At 38.5% G+C, this 25,597-nt stretch overlaps 1 protein-coding gene across 4 annotated transcripts; it reads right to left on the bottom strand.

Annotated features, from left to right (window-relative positions):
- Window positions 1-1,168: 1,168 nt before the first annotated feature.
- Window positions 1,169-24,932, bottom strand: arhgef25b (Rho guanine nucleotide exchange factor (GEF) 25b). Of its 4 annotated transcripts, none has more exons than XM_055010895.1 (16): window positions 24,517-24,932; window positions 12,688-13,010; window positions 12,487-12,591; window positions 9,504-9,631; window positions 9,017-9,083; window positions 7,587-7,690; window positions 7,324-7,393; window positions 6,406-6,495; window positions 6,180-6,272; window positions 5,765-5,815; window positions 5,593-5,670; window positions 5,294-5,485; window positions 5,036-5,216; window positions 4,745-4,950; window positions 4,058-4,138; window positions 1,169-2,100 (listed from the first exon to the last, which is right to left on the bottom strand). In XM_055010895.1, exons 1-16 carry the CDS (start codon window positions 24,608-24,610, stop codon window positions 1,999-2,001), a joined length of 1,965 nt encoding a protein of 654 aa, XP_054866870.1. In that variant the 5' UTR covers window positions 24,611-24,932; the 3' UTR covers window positions 1,169-1,998. The 4 variants fall into 4 exon arrangements, with proteins under 4 accessions (XP_054866870.1, XP_054866869.1, XP_023123070.2 ...); XM_055010894.1 differs by having other exon boundaries at window positions 3,995-4,138; window positions 12,688-13,007; window positions 24,517-24,930; XM_023267302.3 differs by having other exon boundaries at window positions 3,995-4,138; window positions 24,517-24,926.
- Between the last annotated feature and the right edge of the window lie 665 nt (window positions 24,933-25,597).

The raw sequence follows: 25,597 nt of genomic DNA on the forward strand, positions 1-25,597 counted from the left end.
GAACAATGGGCCTTTGGGACTCGATGTGTCACACAGTCAGGTGGCTGCAGGACAAATAGGCTCTGTGTGCTGCAGGGAAATGAAGGGGTTTCAGGAAGTCTTCATCCTGAAGTGTTGACATGCTGCAGATCTTGTTTTCAGAAGCGAAGAACAACAGACAGTAGAGAGAGTTAATGCCTGGCACGATGATTCCTCAGCAAGACAGGCTTTGTCTCCTGTACATAATAAACTGTAAATAAAGGTTTTGTTTTGTGTCAAAACCTACCTGGTAATCTCAAAAATAACAGTGCCAACTTACCTGATACTTATAGTGGAATTCACCCAAATATATATTACTTACAATAAATATATATATATATTTGAGATTGGCACATGAAGGTACTGATATTGCAATTAACTAGTTCATAATAATGAGCATCTTGCTCCACTAGAGGGTGCTGCACACCCACGCATCCTGAACTGACTCTATTGCAAACATAAGATTTAATGCAATTTTCGTTACATTTTTATAAAATAATCTTGAAAAAATGTCATCAAACAAATCATACGACATTTCTCCACATAAATAAAAATTTCTAGATGAGAAAACCTACTGGATGAAGACAATTTAGGACAAGCCAGTAGAATATGATGTACATTATAAAAGGGGTTGAAATGACAAATTATCTAAGAAAGTTAAAGTATAGAAAAGACAATCAGCGGCAGAAAATCTCTCTGCAGATTTTCCTCCTCTCAGTGAGAGATGGCAGTTTGTTTTTTTTCCATGGTAGACATTTTCATGGTTTCCTGCAACTTGTGAAATTGTTCCACGCTACACAAATGACCCCTCAGTAAATGGGCAATCAGCCTCAACAGTATTCATATCCTCCAGGGTATATGTTTTCATGGGTCTATTTATAAATACAATACACTGGGAACACGGCTGGATTAATGAACTGATCTACCAGACTGCGGCCCCATGGGCACCATGGCCAGAGTCTGCGTTTCAAATGACATTTTTTGTTGGAAAGTCAACAAAAGAAGCATAAAAACATACAAACTGATGGCAAAGAGACACAGAACAACTACAGTATTGTCTGTCATAAATGACAGAGAAACACATGAGGCTTGTGTTTCATGCTGCAACTGTAAATTATTTTATGAAGGATTTTCAGGAAAAATGATAACATATTTGAACAGCATTTCTCTTTAATTCTATGTGTTTATCAGGATAGCACAAATTTCACTGATATGATTCCACCCAAAAATTATTTACATTCAAGACGACAGTGACAGATGAGCACCTGTGTTATCTTTGTTCCCTTTTTCCTCTTTCTCCTTGATTATGATAGGTGCTTTGTGTGAGTTTGCAAATGTGTTCAGTCCAGATAACAGTGACAATGGCAGGGTTAAAATAGCCCACCGAACGGAAAGCACAGCTATTTGCTAATCTGTAGGGAATGCACAGATACACATGACATGTATGGATCCAGATCTCAGAGTGAAACTGAAATAAACAATCACTCACCGGTGTCAAGGTTATGACAGTTATTTGAGGACAGACAGTTATGACGGCATAAAGGGACTGAGGTCTCAGTTCTCTGGGAAATAAAGTGGAATCGATCATTTATGAAAAATATTATACATTACAAAAATATCCATCAAGGGATTTTCAATGGAAAGAGTAAGAAATTTATAACAATACCACATGAAGTAGAGTCTCTGTGGTGATTTTAAACCATACTGTCACACATTTTATATATATATTTCTAATTCCATTATCCCCACCTGTAAATAATGTGCATATATTTGCACACGCAGGATATCCACACACTCGAATGAACACAATCATATCACTATGACGTACATGATCCGGTCCAGATCAGCCTGCACCACAACTGTACTGAAAGGAAATGTGAGACAATATGTGACTCTGAACATGCTGACAGAGCACTCGGACTCGGTCGAAGCGCTTCAATTCCAGAAGGGCAAAGTGAGTTTATGTGTTGCTGCAGGTATTTACTGCTCGCTCTCCTTCAGCTGATCCAAGTTGTTCAGTTGATGTGCTGAATAAGTCCTGACGTCGTAGAATGTGATCGCTTGGAAACTGGCAGTGACACCCTGAGAGGAAACAAGGAATGCAATAGGTTGTTGTTGTTGTTGTTGTTCTTTTTAACTTGTGAGTTTCATGAAGATGCACAACACCTTCTGACTTTTAAAGACTTGTCAGAGAACGGGGTTCTGGTTCTCTGGATGGCCAAAAATTAAATGGACTGATGTAAGCTCATCAGGAAAATAAGTTTGAAATCCAAATGTCATCCTGTAAGACAAAACAGGGTTCACTTGAAAACCACCACAGACCCAAGACAAAAATAACTACAGCTGTAAGTAATGACTTCTTTGAAACAAAGTGATTCTATTCAAACAAGTTCAAAGCATTAATTGATATTTGTGTTGGCCACTTTAGAGGCATCACAACATCGGTGTGAACATTACACATGTAGCTAATTACTTGATTGACTGTTAAGGTTGGGGTAGGCAAAATATACATTTTTTGGCATCAGGCAAAAATGCCATAATAGTCTATTTAGCACGTTGTAATTCAAGCAGTCTGAGAAGAAACTTGACTTCTGCAACTTCTCTTCTCTCCCCGTTTTGAAGCTTTTAAAAAATGTCAATTACAGGCTTTTCAGTCCAGGTGAGAAAGTATTAAAAGCAACAAAGTCCACACATGATGTGGAGGCTGAACACAATAAATAGATAAATAACATGGTCTTTATTATTGCTAAGCACAGCTTTAAAAGGGTTGTATAACTTTTACATTTTTTGTTATGCCGAGATGAAACCCTAAGTTTGTCCTTTAACCTAACGGCCACTGAAATATTATTATTTATTAGATTATATTAATTCAAGCTGCTACATGGAAAAAGTCTGTTGTCCAGACATAGATATTAAATAAGAAAAATCTGACAGGCGCCAGAAAAAAAGAAGCAGAGATTTTGGGTACATAGGAAACTTGTCTCTGCTCTTGTGCATCTGAAGGACAATAGAATCACTGCTGAGCCAACAACACAAAGAAGGAGCCAAGAGGACAAGAAGAACTTTGTGGAGTCAGGCCAAATCGGCACGTCCAAGAAGAGCACCGTGATCAAACCATTTCCTCCTCCTGCTGGAAGTCTGAACAAATGAGATAAAACCGCAGGTCAAACCGTAGATTTTCCATAAACGGGATGACTGAACGACATCGCCTGCAGATTTAGTCGACCAGGTTTGTAAATGAACGCAGAAAGAACAACAGGATATTTGACAAAGGCAACCAGAGACTCATTTCCTCGCATCATCAGTGACCATGACAACAAAGCAGCCTCAGACACACAGATAACGGCTCCACTAATCTGAGCTACAATGTTTAAAACCCAGTGTTTGTGTTGTAGGTGTTGCAGTGGCAAAGTGAATAATGATCACAAGAAAGCTGATAAATGTCACTGCTGCAGTATTGGTATTTTTACAGCCAGAGGAGAAACTTAACAGAGCAGCAGCAAGGTGAGAGGTTCAACCACTGGAGGTCAGGAAAACTATTTCCAACTGCTGTTAAGCTGCTTGGGAAACATTCAGTTTGCGAAAAAAAAAAAATCCAACAAAAAAAGATAGTGAAATGGAACACATTATTTAAAGCAACCTCTATTTCTGAGAAAACAGGTTTTGCTTAAACTAAATAATCCCTATGAATCTGCTGTTCTGTGGATTATCCCAGAGTATCCAGAGTGTCAGAGAGTCTCCAACAACAGCATTTTTTTTAATGATGTGAGCACCAAAAGCAAAACAGGATTCAAGTGGATTGTACTGGATTGTAGTAGACATTTCAGATGGTAACATTGCAAACTTTTTGCATTGCAAGATGCCCCAAGTGGTATATAATTTGTTAAATGGTTAAATTGTGATGTTGTGATGTTGTTACATCTGCTTTAGCGTTTAAATACTCTTCCCCCTGCTCTGTAACAGAGGATGGCTGTACCTTGAGGGTGTGATGGCTGCAGAGCGGCGGGAGGCCGTTGGATGAGTCGCGGTCGTGTCTCACCTCTGCTCTCAAACTGAGCTGCTGGTAGGAGGAAAGTAAAGGACGAGCTGCTTGAGGTGTAACGTCACTGGGGTCAGAAGCCTTAAAACAGACAGAGAAATCAATGAAGATGGGGTGGGAAGAAAAAGAGATACGTGTTTATACAGCGATCAGCCACAACATTATGACCACTGACAGGTGAAGTAACATCGATCATCTTGTTATAATGACATGTTCTGCTGGGAAATTTGAGTCCTGATATTTATGTGGATATCTGACATGTACCACCCACCTAAACATTGCAACCCCCCACACCTCATGGCAACAGCACTCCTTGATGCCAGTTGCCACCCTCAGCAGGACACAGCACCCCGACACACCAAAAAAACTGCTCATGAGTGGCCCTGGGAACAAAACAGAGCAAAGCTGTTCCACTCTCCCCAGATCTAAATCTTATTGAGCATCTGTGGGATGTTCCAGGATAAGCCTGATCTAGGTAGGCCTCACCCTCCAACCCACAGGTGCCACAGAATTCACTGCTACCATCCTAGTGCCACAGGACACCCCCAGACATCCCGTGTCCATACCCCACTGGGTCAGAGGAGTTTTAGCAGCATAAAGGGGACCAACACAATATTAGGTAAGTGGTCATAATGTTATGCCTGATGGGTGTATACGGATGTGATGGTGATGTTGCTGAACTCGCACCACGTTTGAAGCAGGGCTGTGTTTGGACGAATGCAGAGAAGGCAGGGAGTTGTTGTAGGACAGCAGGCAGGGCGGCTGACGTCTGTCCATGGATGCTGAGGAGTGAGGTCGCAGGCCAGATGCTGGTGCAGTTGGAGACTTCATGTTTCTGCCCAAGCTGTGCGACTTACCTTCTCTGCGTTGGTATTCTATCGGGGACTGAAGGGCTGCAGTGGACAGAAAAACTCATTACTCAGACACAACAGACAACTAAATCTAGAGTTTCAGTGAAGAGAAGCTGAGCTCTGGTACCATTAAGGAAGTTCCTCTGAGTCTCTAAAATCTGGACCACATCATTGCGCCAAGCTTGTTGTATTTCCGGAGACGATGCATTCATGATGAAACGCGTCACGCTGCCGTCAGTCCCCCGAGAGGTCAGAACCAGACGGCACAGATCCTCCCCAGACTGCTCCTCCACACCCAAACAGCTCACCTGCAGAGCATTAAGAGCTAAACAGTAAGAAAAATCTCTACGCCAAAGCTGTAAATAACATTTAATTTTACTCTTACCTTGATGCTGTTTTTAAAGGTGTATCCTGGCAGAGAGAAGCCTTTTTTCTTGTCAATCGGCTCACTGAAGATGACCAGCTGCTCGAAGAGGAAGACCCTCCTCTCCCTCGGCCTGGACAGGATGCCGCTTTCCTGCTCGCTGACAGAGAAGGTATCCTGCTGCAGCAGCTTCCCCTGAGCTGTGATTTTCCCCTGAAACAGTGACACAAACATCGTCAAAGAAGGCAAGTCACCCTGGATGCACATCTCATCTGTCATAATGAATTTCTAAAAATATTTCAGAAAATTCTGCATCATACCTCAAAACCCTGGAGCCTTCCCACATTCATCATATCGTTACAGCGTTTTGGCACGAAACACATCACCTCCACTGCTTTCTGATGGACCAAAACAGATCAACGAACGTGAAAAGCAAGACTCTGATGCACAAATAAAATGTAAAAGCATTCCCACTTCAGAATGAGCTCGTACCTGCAGCTCTTCAACGTCCCTCCCAGCTTTGCTGTAGTACTTCAGGAAGTCCTGAGGATGCCAGTCAGAAAGAGGTGTATTTAACTTTTAATAGATTTTTAATGAGAAAGGAATAAAATGCTTTGAATAAAAAACAAAGGAGGACTATATAACACAAAGGCAGGCCACAACATAATGAAATGAATGCCCAAAAAACTGAAGTGTGACGCTTTGCCACTAAATAGCAACGTACACTATTTTCTTTCTCAGGGTTTTATTTTAGAGTAAATAGCTTGTTTTATTTTCATTTATTTCATCACTTTTTACACTAATAATATTCCAGTTTCCTGAATCAAATGTGCAAATCATGCAGAAGTGAGATTAAACATGCAGCAGAGCCATGCATGTGAATATGGAGTCATTTTAAACATCAAACCTTCAGCAGTAGCTGATACTTCATGATCCTCTGAACAGGTTTGATCAGCAGATCATTGAGCTGCAGCCGGTGACCTAACTGCTGCCTGAGATCCTGCAAAGACACAAAAGGAAGGAAAAGTGTTCAGACAAGTATACAGAAACACATTTGGCAGGAAAGCAGGAATGTTTCAGGTTAAAAATAAGTAAGTTCTGGTGAAAAAGACAGGATAAAGTCAGGCTCTCACCTCGAAGTAGGTGTCGATGTACTCAGAGACGATGTGCTCTGACTTGGGTTTGTTCTGGCAGTAAACAACATACATGTGAAGACGTCGTTCCTGGAAGTTTAAAAGAGACAACACTCCTAAAAAAAATACTCTAAACAATGTGTTCATATGTGAAGAATGGGAGAGGAAACCAAATATCCAAACCACGGTAGTTTCTTTTTAGTTTTGTTGTGTTTGTTTGTTGTGTCCCCTCCAGAATTTTTAATATCAGTGCAAAAATTAAATAGTTGCAGTGGCTGAGAACAAACTGTTTAATTACCTGTGGCTTAATTAGACATGTTGAAGGAAGTAGAATTAAAAAGCTAAGCTGGAAAAGCTGCACCAAGTCAAAATATTTTCCCCATTTTTCTCTGCTAGTTTACTTTCCTGCTGCATACTAATACACAACTGTACAGCCCCAATAAAAAAAAACATCCTTTGAGTTTTTCAACGTTTTGATGTTTTACAGCATTGAATTGTGTGATAAGTGTCTCAATAAAAGTTGCAATTTGTCAGTTGTTGTGTGCTTTATGATGGTTCAAAAACTCGTCTTTACTTTGAGATCAATCTGTTTTTTCCCAACTTCAGAGTAAAACAGCTAAATAAGAGATGAATATTTTTTATAGAGCTGTGAGAGCTGCAGATCCAGTTCATTTTCACACACAGCAGGGTCTCGCTGATTGCCGCCTTTGAGAGCTCTTTAGTCAAAGTACAGTGATTACAAGACTTTTAATTCCGCAGCTGCACCTGCAGAGAACTGATCTACAACAAGAAAACACATCTGCATGGCAGCGGGCCAAGACCGTACACCATGGGGGGCTGAGATGATTGAAACTGAAAGCACGCAGAGAGATGAAAAAGAAAAAAAACTTGTCCATGCTCACTGATCTTTAGACTCACATGTTTAATGAAGAGCTGGGCCAGGCTGTCTGGATCACCCACACATTTCTCCAGCTCTCCCAGGAAATAACTGTGTGACACGAAGCAGAGGAGGTCAGGCAGAAACAGTCATCCAGTCAAACATAAAAAACACTCAGAGGCAGGAAGCGAACAGCGACAGGGAGTATGACACATGCTGAACGAGAAATACGAGAAGCTCAGGAAAAAATAGGAGTTGTACAAATTCAGAGGAACAGAGATGGAAAAAGACAGAAGAGACTCACTCTTTATGCCAGTCGTAGATCTGGTGGATGTTTCCAAACACAATCCTGTCCTTCCCTCTCATGTCCTCTGGAACTCCCTGACTGGTCATGGTGGTCATGTAGCCCTGCACAGTCACACACACATGAATCACATCCTAAAGCTGATCTCTAAATGGAAACACATTGAAATCATTCAGTTTTTGTAGTTTAACAAGGCATCTTTCTTGTGACCTATATAAAAATGACAAATTAGTTGCATGATCAGTTGTTGTCAGCTCAGAACCATCAGCAAATTGTATCTCACAAGGACCTGGGAACTGTTTTACATGCAGTTATTAGCTTGCAGCTGGACTGCTGTGACTCCCTGACGCAGTTTAATGTCACATCACTACAGTTAGTTCAGAATGCAGCTCACAGGCTTGTAAATGCGACAGAAAAGTAGGATGTCAGCCCAGTTCTGGATAGCTTAGACTGGTTTCCAGTCTGATCTGTTGTGTAGGACTAGATGTTGGTATCCCTTCTTGCATACAAGGGAAATATCAACATCTAGTCCAGAATAGTGCTTAAAATTTTACTTATTTCAAAGCTCTTCATAGTTTAGCTCCACAGTACATTCATGATATGTGAAATCAGTTTTCTTCCTTAGGTCACTTAGGTCATCATCAGATTTGCACCTCTCTCAGGCAGCTTCTGATGCCTCAAAACTTTTTCATCTATCCAAGGCCCACCTTCACATTAGACTGGGAAGTTTTCCCCATCACTTTTTGTTCTTCCTAAAGCTGCCCTAATAATGTCCACTCTTAATTTCTTTTTCTTGCCCCTGTATTGATCAATTGCCTGATTTTTCTTTTTAATTCTTTTGCTTTTAAAATTCTACCTCTTTTTTTTTTTTTAAATTAACCATTATGTTCATATGGTTGTCTTCATATGTAATGATACTCAAGTTTTCTCTGATTCTTGTCACTTCCTTCATGCATTTTTATGCAGCACTGCATTGTATTAACTTTGTGTCCTCTCTCCCCTGTTGTTTGTGTTTTGTCCTCTCTTTTCCTGAACCTTTCTGCGGGTATTTCTGGTTCTGCTGCTACATGAGTCTGATCTGAGGTCACCGATACGCTGAATGCTTGGATTCGTTGGCTTTTCCATGTAAAATTTTGTAGGGAGTTAATTGAATTTTTAAAACATTCAGGTAATTTGTTTGATTAAATGATATTGCAACCTTAATTAATCTTAACTTTTAAGTTAGTCAGGTTAATTTGTATTAAATATAATACTGCAGAGCTTGGGTAAATTCACATAGTAAATAATACTGTAGGATTTTAACCTGAGTGCTTAAACCTGTTAGATGAGACTTATTTCTCTACAGAGAGGAGCTGTGGCTGTTGTTTTAAACATTCTAAATAAATCACTGCGACTTGACTTGACAAGTGGAGACTTGAAGTGAGACGTACCTGAACTATGAGTCCAAGATCTTCAACATACAGCCTTTCTGTCTCGATCAGCTCAGTCAGGACATATCTGAAAGAGAAAGAGATTACAAAATAGTAAACAAGAAAAATGTATATCTAATTTACATTTTGGCTAAATAGAAACATAAATGTGCTTGTTTTCAAAGAATAGTTTAACTTTGCTTAATGAGAGTTAGATGAGAAGATTAACATTGCTCTCATAATATGATGCTCAGAGACAGTTAGCTTAGTATAAAGGTGTAAAATGTGGAAAGAGCTGACCTGGATCTATCCACAGATTTAAAAAAAAATCTGCCCACAAACGGCTCTAATTTGCTAAACTAGGATGGCTGCATTCTCCTGTTTCCAGTCTTTAAGGTGAGCTAGCCAGATAAGTGATTGCAATCGTATCAGCAGCTCTCTGCAAGAAAGCAACTAAGTGTATTTTCCAAAGATTGTTGAATTCTTTAATGTTGATCTCAACACCTACATGCTCTTCTCTAAGGCAACATTTCGCTCTTCTTCGCTGTCGACTGTAGCAGACCACTGGCTGGCCGAGTCATCAGTCACCAGACAGCTGTCGTCCCCCTGGAGAGTACAGATGCTGGACTTTTGGCTCTTTAAGACAGAAGCAAGACAACACAGTTTTTGGTAAATATCACTGTAACATATTATGTAAGAGGAGTCAGAATCTGTGTGGCTGTGAAACGCAGCGCTGCCATTAACCGAGAGTCTTCACTCAGACATATTATACTCAGGTATGGTTCGGTTTTGAAGTATTTGAACTTCACTTGAGTCTCTTCATTTTTTCACTCATTTACTATTCTATTCCTTTGTATTTCGTTCAGAATCAAATATGGCAGTTTTTACTCTACTTTAATTGCATTTATTTGTCCAAAAACTGAGAGCAAATATCCTGTCAAGACTCCTTAGATTTCCTTGCTATTCTTGTATATAAAACTGGACAGCATCTCCTGACCCATTCAGCATCAGTAGGGCATTTCTAAGTAACCTGACAGCAACAAGCCTTTTTTTAAACATGTTGCTGATGAGACTGTTTGACAGAGAGCACAGTTATAAATGAGAAGTTTGACAAGTCATGTAACAGAGATCTAGGTAAATGACCAAAGCACAGAGGGTTGTTATATAAAAAAGCATCCCTCCTCACCTAAAAGCTGTATAATCTAATGTGAATTTGACTGTAATCCTCTTGACATACTGCAGTCTCAACACATTTTGTCCTCTGCCTCGGTGCAGCAGATCCTTAATCCTGCTGTAGAATCAGTTCATATTTGTGGGTCAAATATGCACTTTCTGTTTGTCTTTTTTTTTACTCCCCCATGCGCTCTGAGTTAGCTGCTCATGTCCTCACACGGCAGACAACTTTCCTATGAAAACACTCCAAGACTGATTCAAACTTCATCTGATCCTCCAGTGATTAGCCGTAAGAACATAGGAGTTTAATTTTGTTATTCTTTTAAACACCTAATATTCTATCATATAGTGAGTTCTCATCTGCTAGAAGGAGGCTAAAAGAATGTTTTTTTGGGAGCAACAATCGCTTTTTACACTCTCATGCCGGAAAAATTAGTATCAAGAGTCAACCTCCAGTTAGCACAACTTTGCACAAACAACTAACAAAGCTCTGTCTGTCAACCCAGTATGTGTCAAAAACTTCAGTGTAAAAATATATATTTGCCATTTTACAAAGGGACAATTTCTTTAAAGATAATCTTGCACTCACAATCCCATTGTTTTTATACTTTTAAATATACAGAGATTAAACAAAACCAATATAATTAGCTAATAAGTGAGCTGCAGAAATGCTGAGAGGAGGATTTTTTACCTTTGCTGATGTCAAGTTTTTATGCAAAGACAACAGACTGCTGGTTGTACAGTTATATTCAACATACACAATTAAGAGTGATGTTGATGTTCTCATCTAACACTCAGCAAGAAGGCAAATAGCATATTTGCCAAAAATGTTGAACTATTCCTTTACCAGTGACACCAAGACTGTTTACACAAATTCTGACAGCAAAAGAATAAAGGTTTAGAAATGAAAATAAATATAAAACTGCAGGTGTTCTTGGAATAACTTGGTCCTAAAGTGCCATTTGACTGGGAAAAGCTGAAAATGAGGAAAGTCTTTGTACTTTATGGGTGACGGGATTATTCTGATAAAAAAATGTACACATCCCTTATGTAAAGCTCATGAAACTTGACTCTGTCATCAGTGGAGAATCGTCCAACATCTACAGGCCTGTTTCTCACCTTGCCTTCAGGCCTGTTCTTCTAATTTTGGCATGCACTCGTCACCCCCAACCCTGACCCCGTGTCAGCCTGTTACAGATTGCACGACTAGTTGATTACTTCCAGATGTTATCTACAAAAGCTCACAGGATTGATTCCACTCCACTCCCTGTCAGAGATTACTCAGTACAGTGTAGGGTTACTGCAAGAAGTTGTGCGTGCGTATTTGTGTGCATGCACATGAAAAATGCAGAAAAAACGTCCATTTTTGGCACAACAGATGAAAGTCAAATGATGTGTGCAAATAAGAGCCTTTTCGCATCCAAATACAACTGAGCAGGACGCAAAGGGACGTGTGTGTGTTTATACTCGGCAGCCTGAGCTCGAGTTGTCTTGATATTTAAGTGTATTTGTGTGTGTTTCATTCCTTTATTATTAGCTATGAGCGCTGCTTTACTAAAGAGCTTAATGATGAAAGAGGCTCCAATGAAAGACTTAAAGGAGCTGAAACTGGAGTAAAGAATGTACTGGAACGAGAGAATTTGACTCATATTTCTTCAACTAATTTAATTATATGCTCTTATCAGAAAAATTACCATTTTGTACAATCATTTGAGATTATTACAGGAAAACATATGTTTTACACGTAATCTCCCAATTTTTCTTGCACCCTGAAAAGTTCAAGCACTCAAGCAGAAATATTAAGATATTAAAACATTTTACTGCCCCATGTCTTTCAAAGAAATTTCACCCATATAAAGTAAAACTGCAGTAGGAATAGAGACACAGCTTACACAGATTGAATGAAGAGCGATTGTGAGTGTCCTGTTCAAGTATTTAGCGCAGAAATAGGCTATAAAAGTTCAAGTACTATTCAGCGTTTTGGTTGAATCATATAGTTCCGTTGCAGCCTGGTACCGAATGTTCCATGGCCTGGTATTAGTCTGCGGCCCGGTGGTTTCTAACCGCTGTCATATATCATCATAACAGCACACTTTGTAACTGAGACCGCCAAATATTCAGTGCATGCAAATGAAATATTTATTGAATCTTTTTGTTACAACTCTGAGAGCCTTTAATCCACCTTTAATCCAATTCTGTTTTTGGCCCGTAAGTGATAGAAATTCATTGAAAGAAAGAAAGAAAGAAAGAAAGAGCCTCTAAATTAAGACCTTTAGATTGTGTTGACGGTGTAGAGATAGAACAGAACAGAACATTACCAGACTCTGTGTGTCTCTTCCTTGCAGGAGGTCAGAAAAGTAGCTCTGACAGGGCGGCTGTGAAGGTGACTGAGCTGCTGGACTCAACAGGCCGTCTTTCCACTCCTGCACACAAAGATAAACAGTCATTAGGGACACGTACATCAGATGTGTTTCCTCAGGAATGCAAATGAAGCTCATATATCTGTCTTAAAGTCTCACCGTGTCTCCAGAGCGGAGGATGGTGTAGTTATCGTGCATTTCCAGAGGCCTTAGCTGAGCCTCACTGTGGGAGAGGAGTGATGGCGGTTGCATCCTGTCTGAGCTGAACATCTGCTTCTCAGCTTTTCCCGCTCCACTTCTGGCATCGGAGCTCAGCTTGCGGACGGGATTGGTGAGCCACTTCTTCAGGGCGCTGACAGGGTGCCGTGTTCCTCCAGATGAGGAGTGTGAGCAGGGGCTGGAGCTGCCCGAGGCCTGGTGGGGCACCGAGCCCACTGATGGACCGATACTGCCGTCACTGCCTGCCACAGAGTACGACTCTGCTGCAGAGAGGGAACGAAAGAGATGAGGAGGGGGAAAGGACTGGGACAAAGTACATCAGCTAATTGTGGGGTTTATCCTCTGAGGTCAGATGTTGCAGACAGATTTCTGCAAAAAATGCTGTTCAATTTCCTGTTCTAAGCCGAAACTGTAACTTTATTGGCTGCAGCTACTGTACTTGCTGGTCCTAAATCATTATAAACTCCAAAACGGGGCTGTTCTCATGAGAAAAGACTCAAAATATGAGTATAAACTTCTTAGTTTGCACATATTTGCTGTACACTGTCAAAAGAAACTTTAGTTAGATCAACAATGATGTAACAACAACCAAAGATCACACCACATACTTGTTTAAAAAACCCTGTTTACCCTGTTACTAATTTGTTTTCCTCTGACTGACAATTTAAAGTGACTTACTAAGAGGTTAAATAAAACTGAGAGCAGATAAATTTATAATTTTGCAGTCAAGATTTTAGCAAAATATGCTTTAAAGTAAGAGCAAAAAAATAGTAAAAGTAGTCATTATGTAGCAGAATGACCCCTGTCAGTGTAATTATGTGTCATATCATCAGACTATAACTGTTATTAAGGTATTTACATGCAACTAGTATTTATTGTTGTAGCTGTTCAACATGGAGCTCATTTTGAAGTGGAAGTTGTTAAAAAATATCTTAGTGCAGTTTTATATGCTGTAAATTCACAATTTACATGGTTATGTATTTTAAAATTGAATAAATCTATAATGTGTCACATAAATACACAAAACTCTGCAAGATTTGTCCCAGAAAGCAGAAATATAATTACATATATCTTCCACACCATTGTACTTGTACATTACACGTGCAGTACTAGACAGTACAGTGTTACTTTTTCCATTTAATCATCACATTGTGAGGACCTGTCTAAAACCTGCATTGGGCCATAATGACACTATAAATTTTATACCTACCATGGTGTCTCTCAGCTGCAACTCATCAGGCACACATTTTTCCCTATATAACACTGATAGTGAATGAAGCTTTTTATTATACAAACTTGAATTTGTGGATTTGGACTAAGTGATTCAAAGTCAGTCAAATCTGCATTAAACTTGTTGTACAGCTTAAACTGGACCAGCACCAGAGATGACACTGTTTTACGCCAAAGCTGGATCTTGTTTCCAGCTATAAGTCTATGGAAACTGGTACCTAATCCTCAACCACACCGTTTTAATCACCCTAACATTAACATTTCACTCTTGTTCTGCTGATCACAGCAAAGTGGAATCTTTCAGGAGCCCTATTTTGTCATTTTGGACTCTTTCCAGAAGCCACTATTCCCTGTCAGCACATTTATGTAAGCTGTAATCATAATAACAAGCTTTCAAGAAGCCAGTGGAAATCTGGGTCAGCTATTTGCCAAAACAGCCTCTTACAGCCATTAAATAAGACACCATATTAACAGTGAAATGTTAAACAATGTGCTTTTCTTTCTGCTCCATCTCACTTCTCCTTTTATTTTAATGGAGACAAGGAAAATCTTCCCTGAACACAAAACTACAGAAAAAGTAAGTTGACTGTTCATACATTTAAGGTAGGCTGGATCCAAATAAAACAAAAGCTGAATTAAATACTTTTTTACTATCTGTTTATCTGTATCTGGTTATAGTGCTGTGGGTACTGATGTATTGTATTTTAGCATTTTGTTCTATGTTCTATAGTTTTCTATTATTACACTGCGTTGGTGAATGTCATATACTAGGAGATTCCTTGGAAACACATTTCGTTCTGCCTGCATTACAGCTGTCTGTCTGGCAAAATGACAATAAACTGTGACTTGATTTGAATTAATTGTTTGGTGCTTCACACGTGCAGTGAACAACACAAACTCATTCTCTGTAATGGGATGATTTGGAGGGAGGGAGGTGAGTTGGGTTATTTGGGTTTGTGTCTTTCTAGCGATGGATGGATGAACTGGTGGACAGTTTGCCGATCTTACAACCAAAAATAATTAACCAGCTTAGGAAAGTAGAAGGCATGAAAATTTATCCAGAGGGAGGTGGAATTTAAAGAGTCCACATTATGTTTATTTACAAGTTCAGAATTTTATTTCTATATCTATCAAAATAGGTTTACAAGATTTAATGTTTAAAAAAACACAATATTTCTCATACTGTTCATTGCTGCAGCACCTCTTCACACTTTCAGTTTGAAACACTCCATTTTAGCTCTTTAAGGTTTGCTCTGATCAAAGCGGTTTTACGTTGTAATATTGAACTAGCATACTGTAACCTCAGTTCTATGATGTAGCTCTAGCAGAAGCAGCTCTGGTGAGGAACTACGGTATTATGAAGGATCAAAGTGAGGCCATTTCAAACTAGCGGCTAAGTAGACGCTATGCAAATGTGTTACATAGTGACATAAACAAAAAACAAAAGAAAAGCCTGGACTTCAAATGAAGCAATTAAGGTGAGAATTAGGGCAGCAAAAAGCAGTTATACAACGCACTAAATAGAAGGGATAAACCCGAAAAGTATAATATGGGCTTTTTAAAAGATAAATTCATAACTGATAAAGAAGAAGGAGAGGAAAATAAACAACACAGCTGCAAGACATTACTGTTTGCTAGCAACAATCTTGACAAGCATCTACAGCCATGCCAGCATCTCTGCAAGGCTGTGCTATAATGCTGTAATGCTCACATGCAAACAATGACAACAGTAACACATAGAGATATAGATTACAATGTCTGCCATCTTGGATTCACAAAACAAAAGTACAACTGACATCATCAATTCTGCAACAATTCGGACATCGGGTATCCTTCATAATTACTAGAGAAAATGACATTTTGACTTGATCATAGTGCTAGAGAACAGTTAACAAGTCACCAAGGTTATTATGTTTCATCTCAAAGGAAACATGAATTAATATTTGATACAGGTTGCTGAAAATAAAAGTGGCAAACCATCCAATAGTTTTTAGAAGATTTCTTTGTGTGAGATTTTAGCCTCTGTTCATATATATGTAACAGAGTACAAGTGCCAGAAAATGTGCCTTTAAGCGTGTACATGTAACTTTCTAATGTATGAGTATCTTCTTGAACAAATGCATATTTCACTTTGGACCACAGTAATGAACCTAACAACCAACACTGTCATTCCCATAGAGCCACATTACAAAAACACACACAGTAAAACACCGTGATTTAAATTCAGATCCGGCTCACTCTATTCAGTGTTTCTGAATCATTTCCTGTCATGTGTCACTTGATAAAAACACCCCAAACAATTCACAGTGAAAATGTCAAAATAGCTTTACCAACGACTGACCAACTCATCAACTATGTGAACCAAAAAAGAAGAGAAGCAATATAATAAACCAAGATGCAAACATATATACACTGTATGCTTTAAAACTGAGCAGACCTAGCCATCTGGTCATCTTGTTTTTTCCACTTTTTTTTTTTTTGTTAATCAAGGTCATACGTTAACACTGTCAAGCACCTCACCATCTGTTGAAGTGAGTAGTGTGTACACCTTTCTGCCAGTTTTTCTGCAAACACATCAACATTTTCTCATTCTGACATTCAAATCAGTGCTGAGCTGAGTGAGTCAGCTTGTCATGTATCTTTGAAAAGGTCATGTCACGTTTCATTTTCCCACGGAGCAGCAGCTGGACCACCATACGGACTGCAGGGAGGGTCAGCAGTGTGCATGCTGTTACGCATGTATGTATGCATGCAGGCATTAAAGGCAGCTAAATGATGATAAACATTTAACTTGTGTAAACTCACTATGAAAAGGGAACATTTAAACTTTAGCTTGTCACTTTGCTGTGACTGTTTTTCAGTTGTCAGCTGTGGAGGTAGTTTAATGCGCAACACAAAGTCTCTGCTGCACACAGACTGATGGAGGATTAAGGTTTGGAGGGGGCTGATTCCCTCTGCCACCCCAGTGGCTCAGACAACACATCCAGCTGGGAAGAGATGGCACTAAATGGGACCAAAACATTAGTAAAGGGTCAGTCCCTGCAACAGTAATCCTGTCTGCTGCAATGAGTGCTGGCAGCTCAAACACTGCCAGAAAATTGTGCTACACTGTGGCTGAACAGTTTGATATTCAAGGATGGAAACTAACTTGTTTATGAAATGGATTAGTTTGCCTGCACAGTTTTGGAGCACCTTTGAATACTACTATTACTACTACTAATAATAATAGTAAACTTGATTTCTATAGAACCTTTCAAACCCAGAAATATAAGGTCCTTTACAAAAAAGAGCAATGATAAAACATTAAAAAAGACGAAAAAACATTATTAAAAGGCCAATAATAAAACGCTGCAGGATAAAATCTGTCAATCTGTGCATATGCAGTCATTCATAGTCCGTCAACAAGGAAAATTATAATCATCTGACATTGTTTATTTTAACTTTACTTTGTAATGCCATATTTTGCTACTATAAATAAATCCACTACCTCACATTGTCTTTAGCTATGTGGTTACTTTTATGATGAACAAAAAGGCCGTTAATGACGACAGTGTTCTTATCTATTCTCTTTGGCTACATTCGTCCCTGAAAAGCAGTTGTTTTTGCAACCGTTTGTTAAAGCAGTTCACATTAATCTTTGTAATTAGTACCATCACTTAATCAGAGTGCTAATGCATGTGAAATACAATCCAGCTGTCTGCATAACAACACATGAAATACGCAGACTTTGGTTCCTAGTATAGCTGAAAGATTAATAATGTAACTACAAGAGCTTCAAGATCTCTTAGGATTAACATGACCCGGATGACTGAGCCATATTATAACTACAGTTTATAGCTTTACAGATTATAAAATTCCTGCACAAAATTAAGCAGATTTTATAATTTAATAAACATAACAAGAAGATCTTTCCTCAGATTCTGGCCATAATATGTTATTATATGACGGGGGGAAGCAAATTTGATCAGATCTGACGGGGGAGAGAGAGAAATGCTTCCATGACCTACTTTACATTATGGAAGTGTTGTTGAGGCTCCGTCTCTCATTCTAAATGTAGATAATCGGGAAACATTTAACTGTTAAACCCATAAATGGTCATGGTCAACAACAGTAACAAAGATTGAGGTGCTGCTGGGGCATCACTTCAAACAGCATGATGACATGTCAATTCTAATGCATGATTAAAGCTTTGCACGTTACATGCTAGGCCTGTATGTGTGTCACGTGGGGGAGCTGATTCGTGTCTGTGCTTCATATAGTGTGCAAGCTGATGGATCAAAATTATCTTTACTGCAGTCTGTCAGGGCCCCTTCCTCCACCCCCACCTGACCTCCTTTTCCCTCTGTCCCTTTCCCTTTCCCTCTCTCCCTCTCCTCCTTCTCTCTCTCCCTCTCTCTCGCCGGGCGGAGCTGCCCTTCACAGCTGCCGCCCATTCATAATCATTGTCATCCACAGAACTCCGGGCAGCTGTGGTGAGGCACACCTGATTATCATCCCCACAATAAGAGCCGGTCAATGCAAAATGGAGCGACAAGTTAAAACAGGATCTGATCAGATCAGTTGATCTACTTGTGAACCAATTAAGCACCTATACAGACACTGGCTATGTCCAAAAGCCTTGTTTACTGGCCCGTATTTTATTTGATTGTCGAATTTTGTGTTGTGAAATTTACATATCCTATGGAGGAAATAAAAATCACAGTAAAACAAAACAGAAAGTGCAGCAAAGGCATGAACGTTGTCTGCTTCTCACAATTCCACAATGTAACTTGCTGCATTCTATAGATGCAAAGATAAACAGTTTTGTAACACTTCAAATGTCAATAATGAGGCAAAATGAGAATGATTAATATTGTTGAGTAAAACCAGTGAATGTCTAATACTAGAGCCAGAACGATGTTGGAAATTTGGAGCCAAAACCGATTTTTGGGAGAAAAAAATTCTGATATCAGTGTCTTGGCCAATATTGTTTATGTGTGCACACATAAATGTTAGTTGATGGGGTCATTGTTCATTAACTTTTGAGCAATGGATGTCCCAAACTACAATGTAGACAAAGCTTGACTACACAATACTGTCTACTCAGCTGTGATATATACTCTGCTACATGTGCTGCAGACAGAACTGAAAGCTTTGTAAATAGAGCACTTTTTCTGAACATACTGTGAATGACACTGTCTACACTACTCCAGGAATCTTTTTATGTATTATTTTCTGTAAAAGAAAATCCCCATACACCATTATTTTAAATGCAAATGGCAATTTGCAATGACAGAGCACCTTCAGGAGTTCCATTTTTGCCGGGGTTATTCACTTTATGACACTGCTGCTACCTGCTATCTACAGCTTACAGTCGACTCTGTAAAGTCACTCAGCAATTTTTGATACAAAGCAATAATTTCTTATTTAAGGCTAGTTTAATTTAAAAAATATTGACACTTTACATCCCATCTCTGTCTAAAAGGGCTGTGCACACCTCATTTCAGAGTGCGTAGTATAAGAACATTTTTTTTAAAAGGAGTAAAACCTTCAAATTAAAAGAAAAGAATAAAGGAATATAAAATATAAAAGCAGGACTGTGATTGGTACATTATGTGTGTTCTGTAGCCACCATTGTTACATACACAGTCTACATTATGTGAGTCAGATGTTTTCCTCATGGACAGAACCAGGTTAGCTGTCTTGTCCTATATCCCCTTTGTGCTAAGTTAAACCAACCAGATACTAGCAGCATGCCTTTAGCTTCTGTTTTTTTGTTTTTAACATTTATTTCTTTCAAAGCATTTCTTTATCATGTTCTTTTTTCTTTGATCTTCATTTTAGCGCATGACTGTTCATCATTTGATGGCTTCATTACATAATTCAAAGCACTTAAGCTGCTTTTGTGTATGAAATGTGAAATAATCTTTCTGTATAGGAACACAGCATGTCTAACGATCTAATTGCACACTTTAATGCAAATCAAGTTTAAATAAAGATTGGCCGGTAGCATGGCTCAACATTCAAGGTAAAAACACAACCACCAAGCATAAAGGTGCAATATCAGTGGAAGTTTTGAAACATTTTTGTGCTCGTTAGTCATCACGTTTACTTGTTCACATATGGGCAGTGATGACTTCACACATAGTGTTTGGCTAATACACTGTTAGTCATGGCAGTTTCAGACCCGGACTGGTGTCTGTGTAATGAAATGGAGACTGCTGGCAGGACTTTCCAAGCACGTTTCCCAGACATACTTTATCTGGAGGTGTTTCTCTGTCTTTATAAATAGCTCTCGGACAATGTGCCAAATGAAATGAAGAACTCCATGAGAGACCACAGAATGAAGGAGGAGAAGGAAGTCTTCAGGGAAGGGAGGTCAGAGAACTAGAAAAACAAAGGAGCAACCTGCAAAGAAAAACAAGAACAACACTTGGAAATGAAAGGAACGGCTTTCCAGCAATGCTTTTTCGGCAACCACAGAAATAGAAAAGGTAGGAAAAAAGAGGCAAACAGACTAAAAAAAAAAGAGAGAGAGAGACATTTGTATCTTGACTGTGACTCTATAAACACAAAGCAAAGCCCTCCATAGATCCACATACAGACAAAACAGTTATTTTTAGAGCTGTAGGGAAAAACACCTTCTATAACACCAATACTGACATAACACCACACAGCAGATGAGTATCCTGAAGAGATGTGCCAGAGATGTTCTTTTTAGCTTCATGAACAAAGGTGAGAAAGCAAGACATTCAAACACGAGTCTGCTTTCATTTTCACATTTCACATGTCTATTTGCAGGGTCTGTCAGTGTAGCTCAGAGAGGAGCAGCCCTGTAATCACTCACAGAACAACTGGAACAGCAGAGGATTTAAGGGTCAGGGCAGTAATAGGACATGATTGTGTGTCTATGTATGTGCCCATGTGTGCATGTTTACAGCTGCCTTTGCTCTGCAGCAGTGTGACAGTATTAGAGAAATCACTTTCTACACGGGACAGCAGTCAAAAATGCAACCAGTGAGAGAAAAGTGACAAAAGCGCTGCAGCAGGAACAGAGGGATAAATGGATTTACCACTGTGAGCTAACGCCTTCATCATTTTATCAAAAGTTTATGGTATACAAATCCATAAACCTCGCGCTTTGGCCCTCTGTCGTATACAAATCCTGATGTGAAATATAAAGTTCAACACATTTTAAATTTTAAGCTTTTCCTCAGTGGCAGCTAGTGAAAAGTCTCTTAGGTGGGTCTGTGTCATATCCAACTACTCTCAGTAACTAATGCAAATAAACGCAGTCAGATTATCATAACTGGCTCACCAAATATGATACACGTGTAATGCCAACAGGTAAAAAGTTAAAGTATTTCTACAACCAGAAACTCTCAGAATGTTTAGAACAAACACTCCATGATGATATAAAATACAATTCAGTTACATGTTTGAATAAACCTGCTTGATACCAGGTTGTTCAAACAATTAATTTAAATTCTGTATTTATCTCCATATATCTAAATTAATAATATCCACCAATTAAGTCAGAACTCAAACTTTGACTGGCAGAATGTGTTCTGATACTGGTATATATCAAATATCATATATATATATATATATATATATATATATTTCAGGCTCCTAACAGTCCATGTTCTACCTGTTGACAGTGTTTTAGATATATTAGAAGTTCTGAATCTTTGGTCCATGTTTTCATTATTGTCAATAATGATGTGTCACTATAATACTAAGGACACTGATAGGCTAATTTTACAAAGAGATGTGGATAAATTCATTCAGCAACTGGTTACACTGTTGCCCTAATTGTCCAATGTTTTTATTGACCCAAGGAGAGCTATTTAAAGACTAGAAACAAACAGGAAACTACTGCAGCGTTTCCTTTCCTTTGTTACATTTTTGATTTTAGTCAGCATAATCGATGATGCAGATGCTGAAAATACGTCAGCATATTTAATATTATTACATAAATATAGCATTTTTCGTATTAAAGCAAAATTATTGTCATGAGTAGTTTTTAACTTTAGTTGTATTATAACAAATGTCTTTGTTCAGTATCGCTACATATTTGTTGCATCATGTCATCAGTTGTTTCTGTCTCCAGTCACTGGTCTGCTGCAGTTAGTGCTACAATTTTACACAAAGCAAAGTCTGACTCAATCACAGCAAACTTTCAAAAGACCCAAGGTTTCAAAAGTATGGTAGGATTTCACATTATTACAGAACAAAACGATGGTTTGTAAACTGTACAGAAAACACAAACCATTTTGTTTACTTCTCTCCTGCTCTCTGTGCTCAAATATATTGCATTTTAATACAGTGAAATTCCAAATCTGTTAACATTGAGATATATTTTGTTCCTGTTGTGAGGCACCAGCTTATAAGGTCTACATGATTTGAGATTCATGTCAGTTCTGGGGTTATTTCAGCTGACAGTTTATAATTTCTTAAACAAATTTCTTCCAAGGTGCTGCTCTGCACCGCTAAAATCTTCATTCAATAACAGTGATGTTTATGAGGGCTGTGCTGAGAATTCAGCTGTATTTACATCAGATTAAAAGCTTCTATCAAAGTCAAACATGTACAGACTGAACCTTTTATCTTTGTTAGCTGAAATTAATAATAATAAACCTTGCCAGTGTTACTGGTGGTACTTTGGTTTGTTTTTATTTGTTGGTTGGTTTGCTTTTTTGGAGGAAAATGAATCACTTAATTCACAAATTGAATTGAATAATAGCTGTCATTGGCAGCCCTATATACAGCACTCTATATGTTGCAGTACACAAACAATATTCTCAAAAATTAGGTTCTTCTAAATTGGGAGGGTTGCATCCTAGCACCCCCTGTTGGCTAGCCACCATTGCTTTTCCTTTACTCAGGTAGTTTCCATCTGTTATTAGTAACATCTTGTCTCAATAACTAAAGTGATATCACACTGAAAAAACACTAACTGGAAGTTCAAACACTACTTGGAAGCTCACAGACACAACCACTTTTGTCTGTATCACAGTGAAAGTCCTGGACTAGATTGTGTTATCCTTGATATTCTGTAGATGTGTGTGATTTAATGTCTTTTCTCATAATTTTGAACCAACTAAACTAAAAATGTCACGGTTGTGTTAACCAGCTAACTTTTAAATGTTTTTTAGAGGCTTCTACAGCAGTAAGCAGCATGCTGAGAGCCACAGTGAAACCAGATCTGTTTCAGATGTAAAAACAGCTCATTTAAATTACTCTAACATTTGTATATTAGTAATAACTCAAACATTTGAACACAGTATGCAGTGCCGCTCAGTTCATATGTTTAGATAAGGATGTTTTTTTCTTCAAAATCAAACAATGTTTATTTAATATTTATGCATTTAATTGCTTTTAAGGAACACCAGTTCCCAAGAGCCCTTGACCTTTGTGGGTTAAACTCAGCTGGAGTCCCTGAGTGAGTCGAGGGGCCACAGTTAGCTCAGACATGTGAGTAAATTCTGCACAAGTTTTCAGACAGCAGATATTACAGCTATGAAGTTGAAAATTTACTTTTGAGGAGAGTTGTATGGATATAGATGACAAAATGTCATGATAACTTTTTCACTTTTTTCTGTACTTGGAAAGTTGTTTAACTTTGATAACATTGCAATGGCTTCAACTTCTTATAGCAGCTGCTGCAGTGAATGTTAATTCGCCATAGAATATAGAAAGTGAAACCAAGAAACAGTTATTTTTTCAAAACCACAGATAGAAGAAATGACAGCTTGCACTGAGTTGAAGAAGAAAGTGGAAAATTTGTCAGGACTTCGACTTTAATGAGAAGACAAAACGTGTTGCTAATGTAAACTAATACTTTCATCTCACTGCTCTGTTATGTGCCTCATAAATCTTGTTTCTGGCTTCCTGGAAACACAGAAAAGACTAATGGAATGGACAGTGACTCACTGATTCTTATATTTCCATGATTCAGTCTTCACTGTCATATTATTAAAGAGATTCTGTAATCAGGCAGACAACCTGGCTTCTACTAATAATCCATGAGTTATGCTGAAAATATGATTTGTGAATTTTGGGGGTCTCTAAATGTTATTTTTGCCATACACTGCTATTTTTGTGTATCTTCATCATCATCATCATGAATCATGTGTATATTAGATGTTAATCTAGACAGAGGAATGCATGCTGCTCTTGCTGTCATCAAAGCATGGCTGCACACAATCGGAAATTTGACTTATTTTAACTCAAAGATCAGAAAAAACAAACTTCCTTGAGGTCTACTGCCACAACAAAGAACAGAAGAACAAACCTAATCCTCTGTGGTGTTAGTGAGGTTCAGTGGATTTTATTTTATAACTTATAAAAAATGTATCTGGCTTTGAAAGACTTTTTAGACTCCTAAAATTACAAAACATTACATCTAAGTGGTGAAATTAACATTATTAACACTTTTAGGAAACCACAGCCTTATATAAGTGAAAACAAACGCCTATAAACTGTGCATTGACCTAATCCCACAGTGAGAGAACGACTACGTTAAATGTCCTATTAATGAGCAGAGCATCTACGTACCTCTGACTCGGACATAGCAGCAGCCACATTTGCTGAGTAGTTTTCTGAACAGGTGCTGACACCCACAACCTCGCTGGTGGTGACCACCTCTCATGCTGATCCACTTCTGCTGCTGCACTCAAAACCTTCAGAATCAGGCATAGTGCTGAACACACACATACACAAGCCCATGCACACAGCCTAGTCCTGCTGTAATCCCCAGAGGAGATGAGAGGAAAAGTGTACAGAGAGCTCCACAGTCATATTCCACATCCGAGCAGAAACCCCTGAGAGAAAAGTGCTGTTACTATCCCATGATGTGATGGAAAACCTCCTGTGCTCGACTCACGATCCTCTCTGTGCGGCGAGTTAGTGGGCAAAGATTATGAGGGACCAAAAGCAAGCGAGGCAGCGACAGAGAGTCAGAGAAGAGGAGGAGCTGTGATGAGGGAGGGATGGTAGCTGACATGTTGTGCTGCTGCACCAGCATCTGTTTCCCAGCTCCTCCTCATATCCCTCTCTCCTCCCCCTCAGTGCTCTCCTCTAATGCTTCAACACAGTAAAACATTTTTTGACTGTAATTTTTTCTACATTTTACTATTATTTTACAGATTTTCCCTGTATTGTCAAACTAGTAAAATCACAGAGAACAATTATTAATTTACATTTTACCTTAATAGATGGTAAAGAATGTCCACATCTAAAACCTGCATTTTTACACATACTAATCTGTTTTCTCTATAACATCTCACATTAAAATTACACTATTTTTACCATATTTAAATATTTAGCTATTGATATTTGGAAGAAAAAATGTATACATAAAGGGGAAAAAAATGTAAAATATTTTTAAAACTCTTATTTTGCAAATTGCACAGTCTTGATAATATTAATTAAAACCACACAGAAATGTATTCATTTACATGTTGGCTTTAGAAAAAACAATCACAAACTGAGCAGAATGTCCACATTTATAATCTGTATTTTTACAAATTGTTTAGTCACACATTTTTACAATGTGAGCCCAAAACATTACACTGTTTTACTGTATTTAAGTCAAATGAAAAATATAATTATTTTACAAATATTTGCTGTTATTTTC

The sequence above is a fragment of the Amphiprion ocellaris genome, chromosome 5 (genome assembly GCF_022539595.1).
Source record: "Amphiprion ocellaris isolate individual 3 ecotype Okinawa chromosome 5, ASM2253959v1, whole genome shotgun sequence".
Taxonomy (NCBI): Eukaryota; Metazoa; Chordata; class Actinopteri; family Pomacentridae; genus Amphiprion; species Amphiprion ocellaris.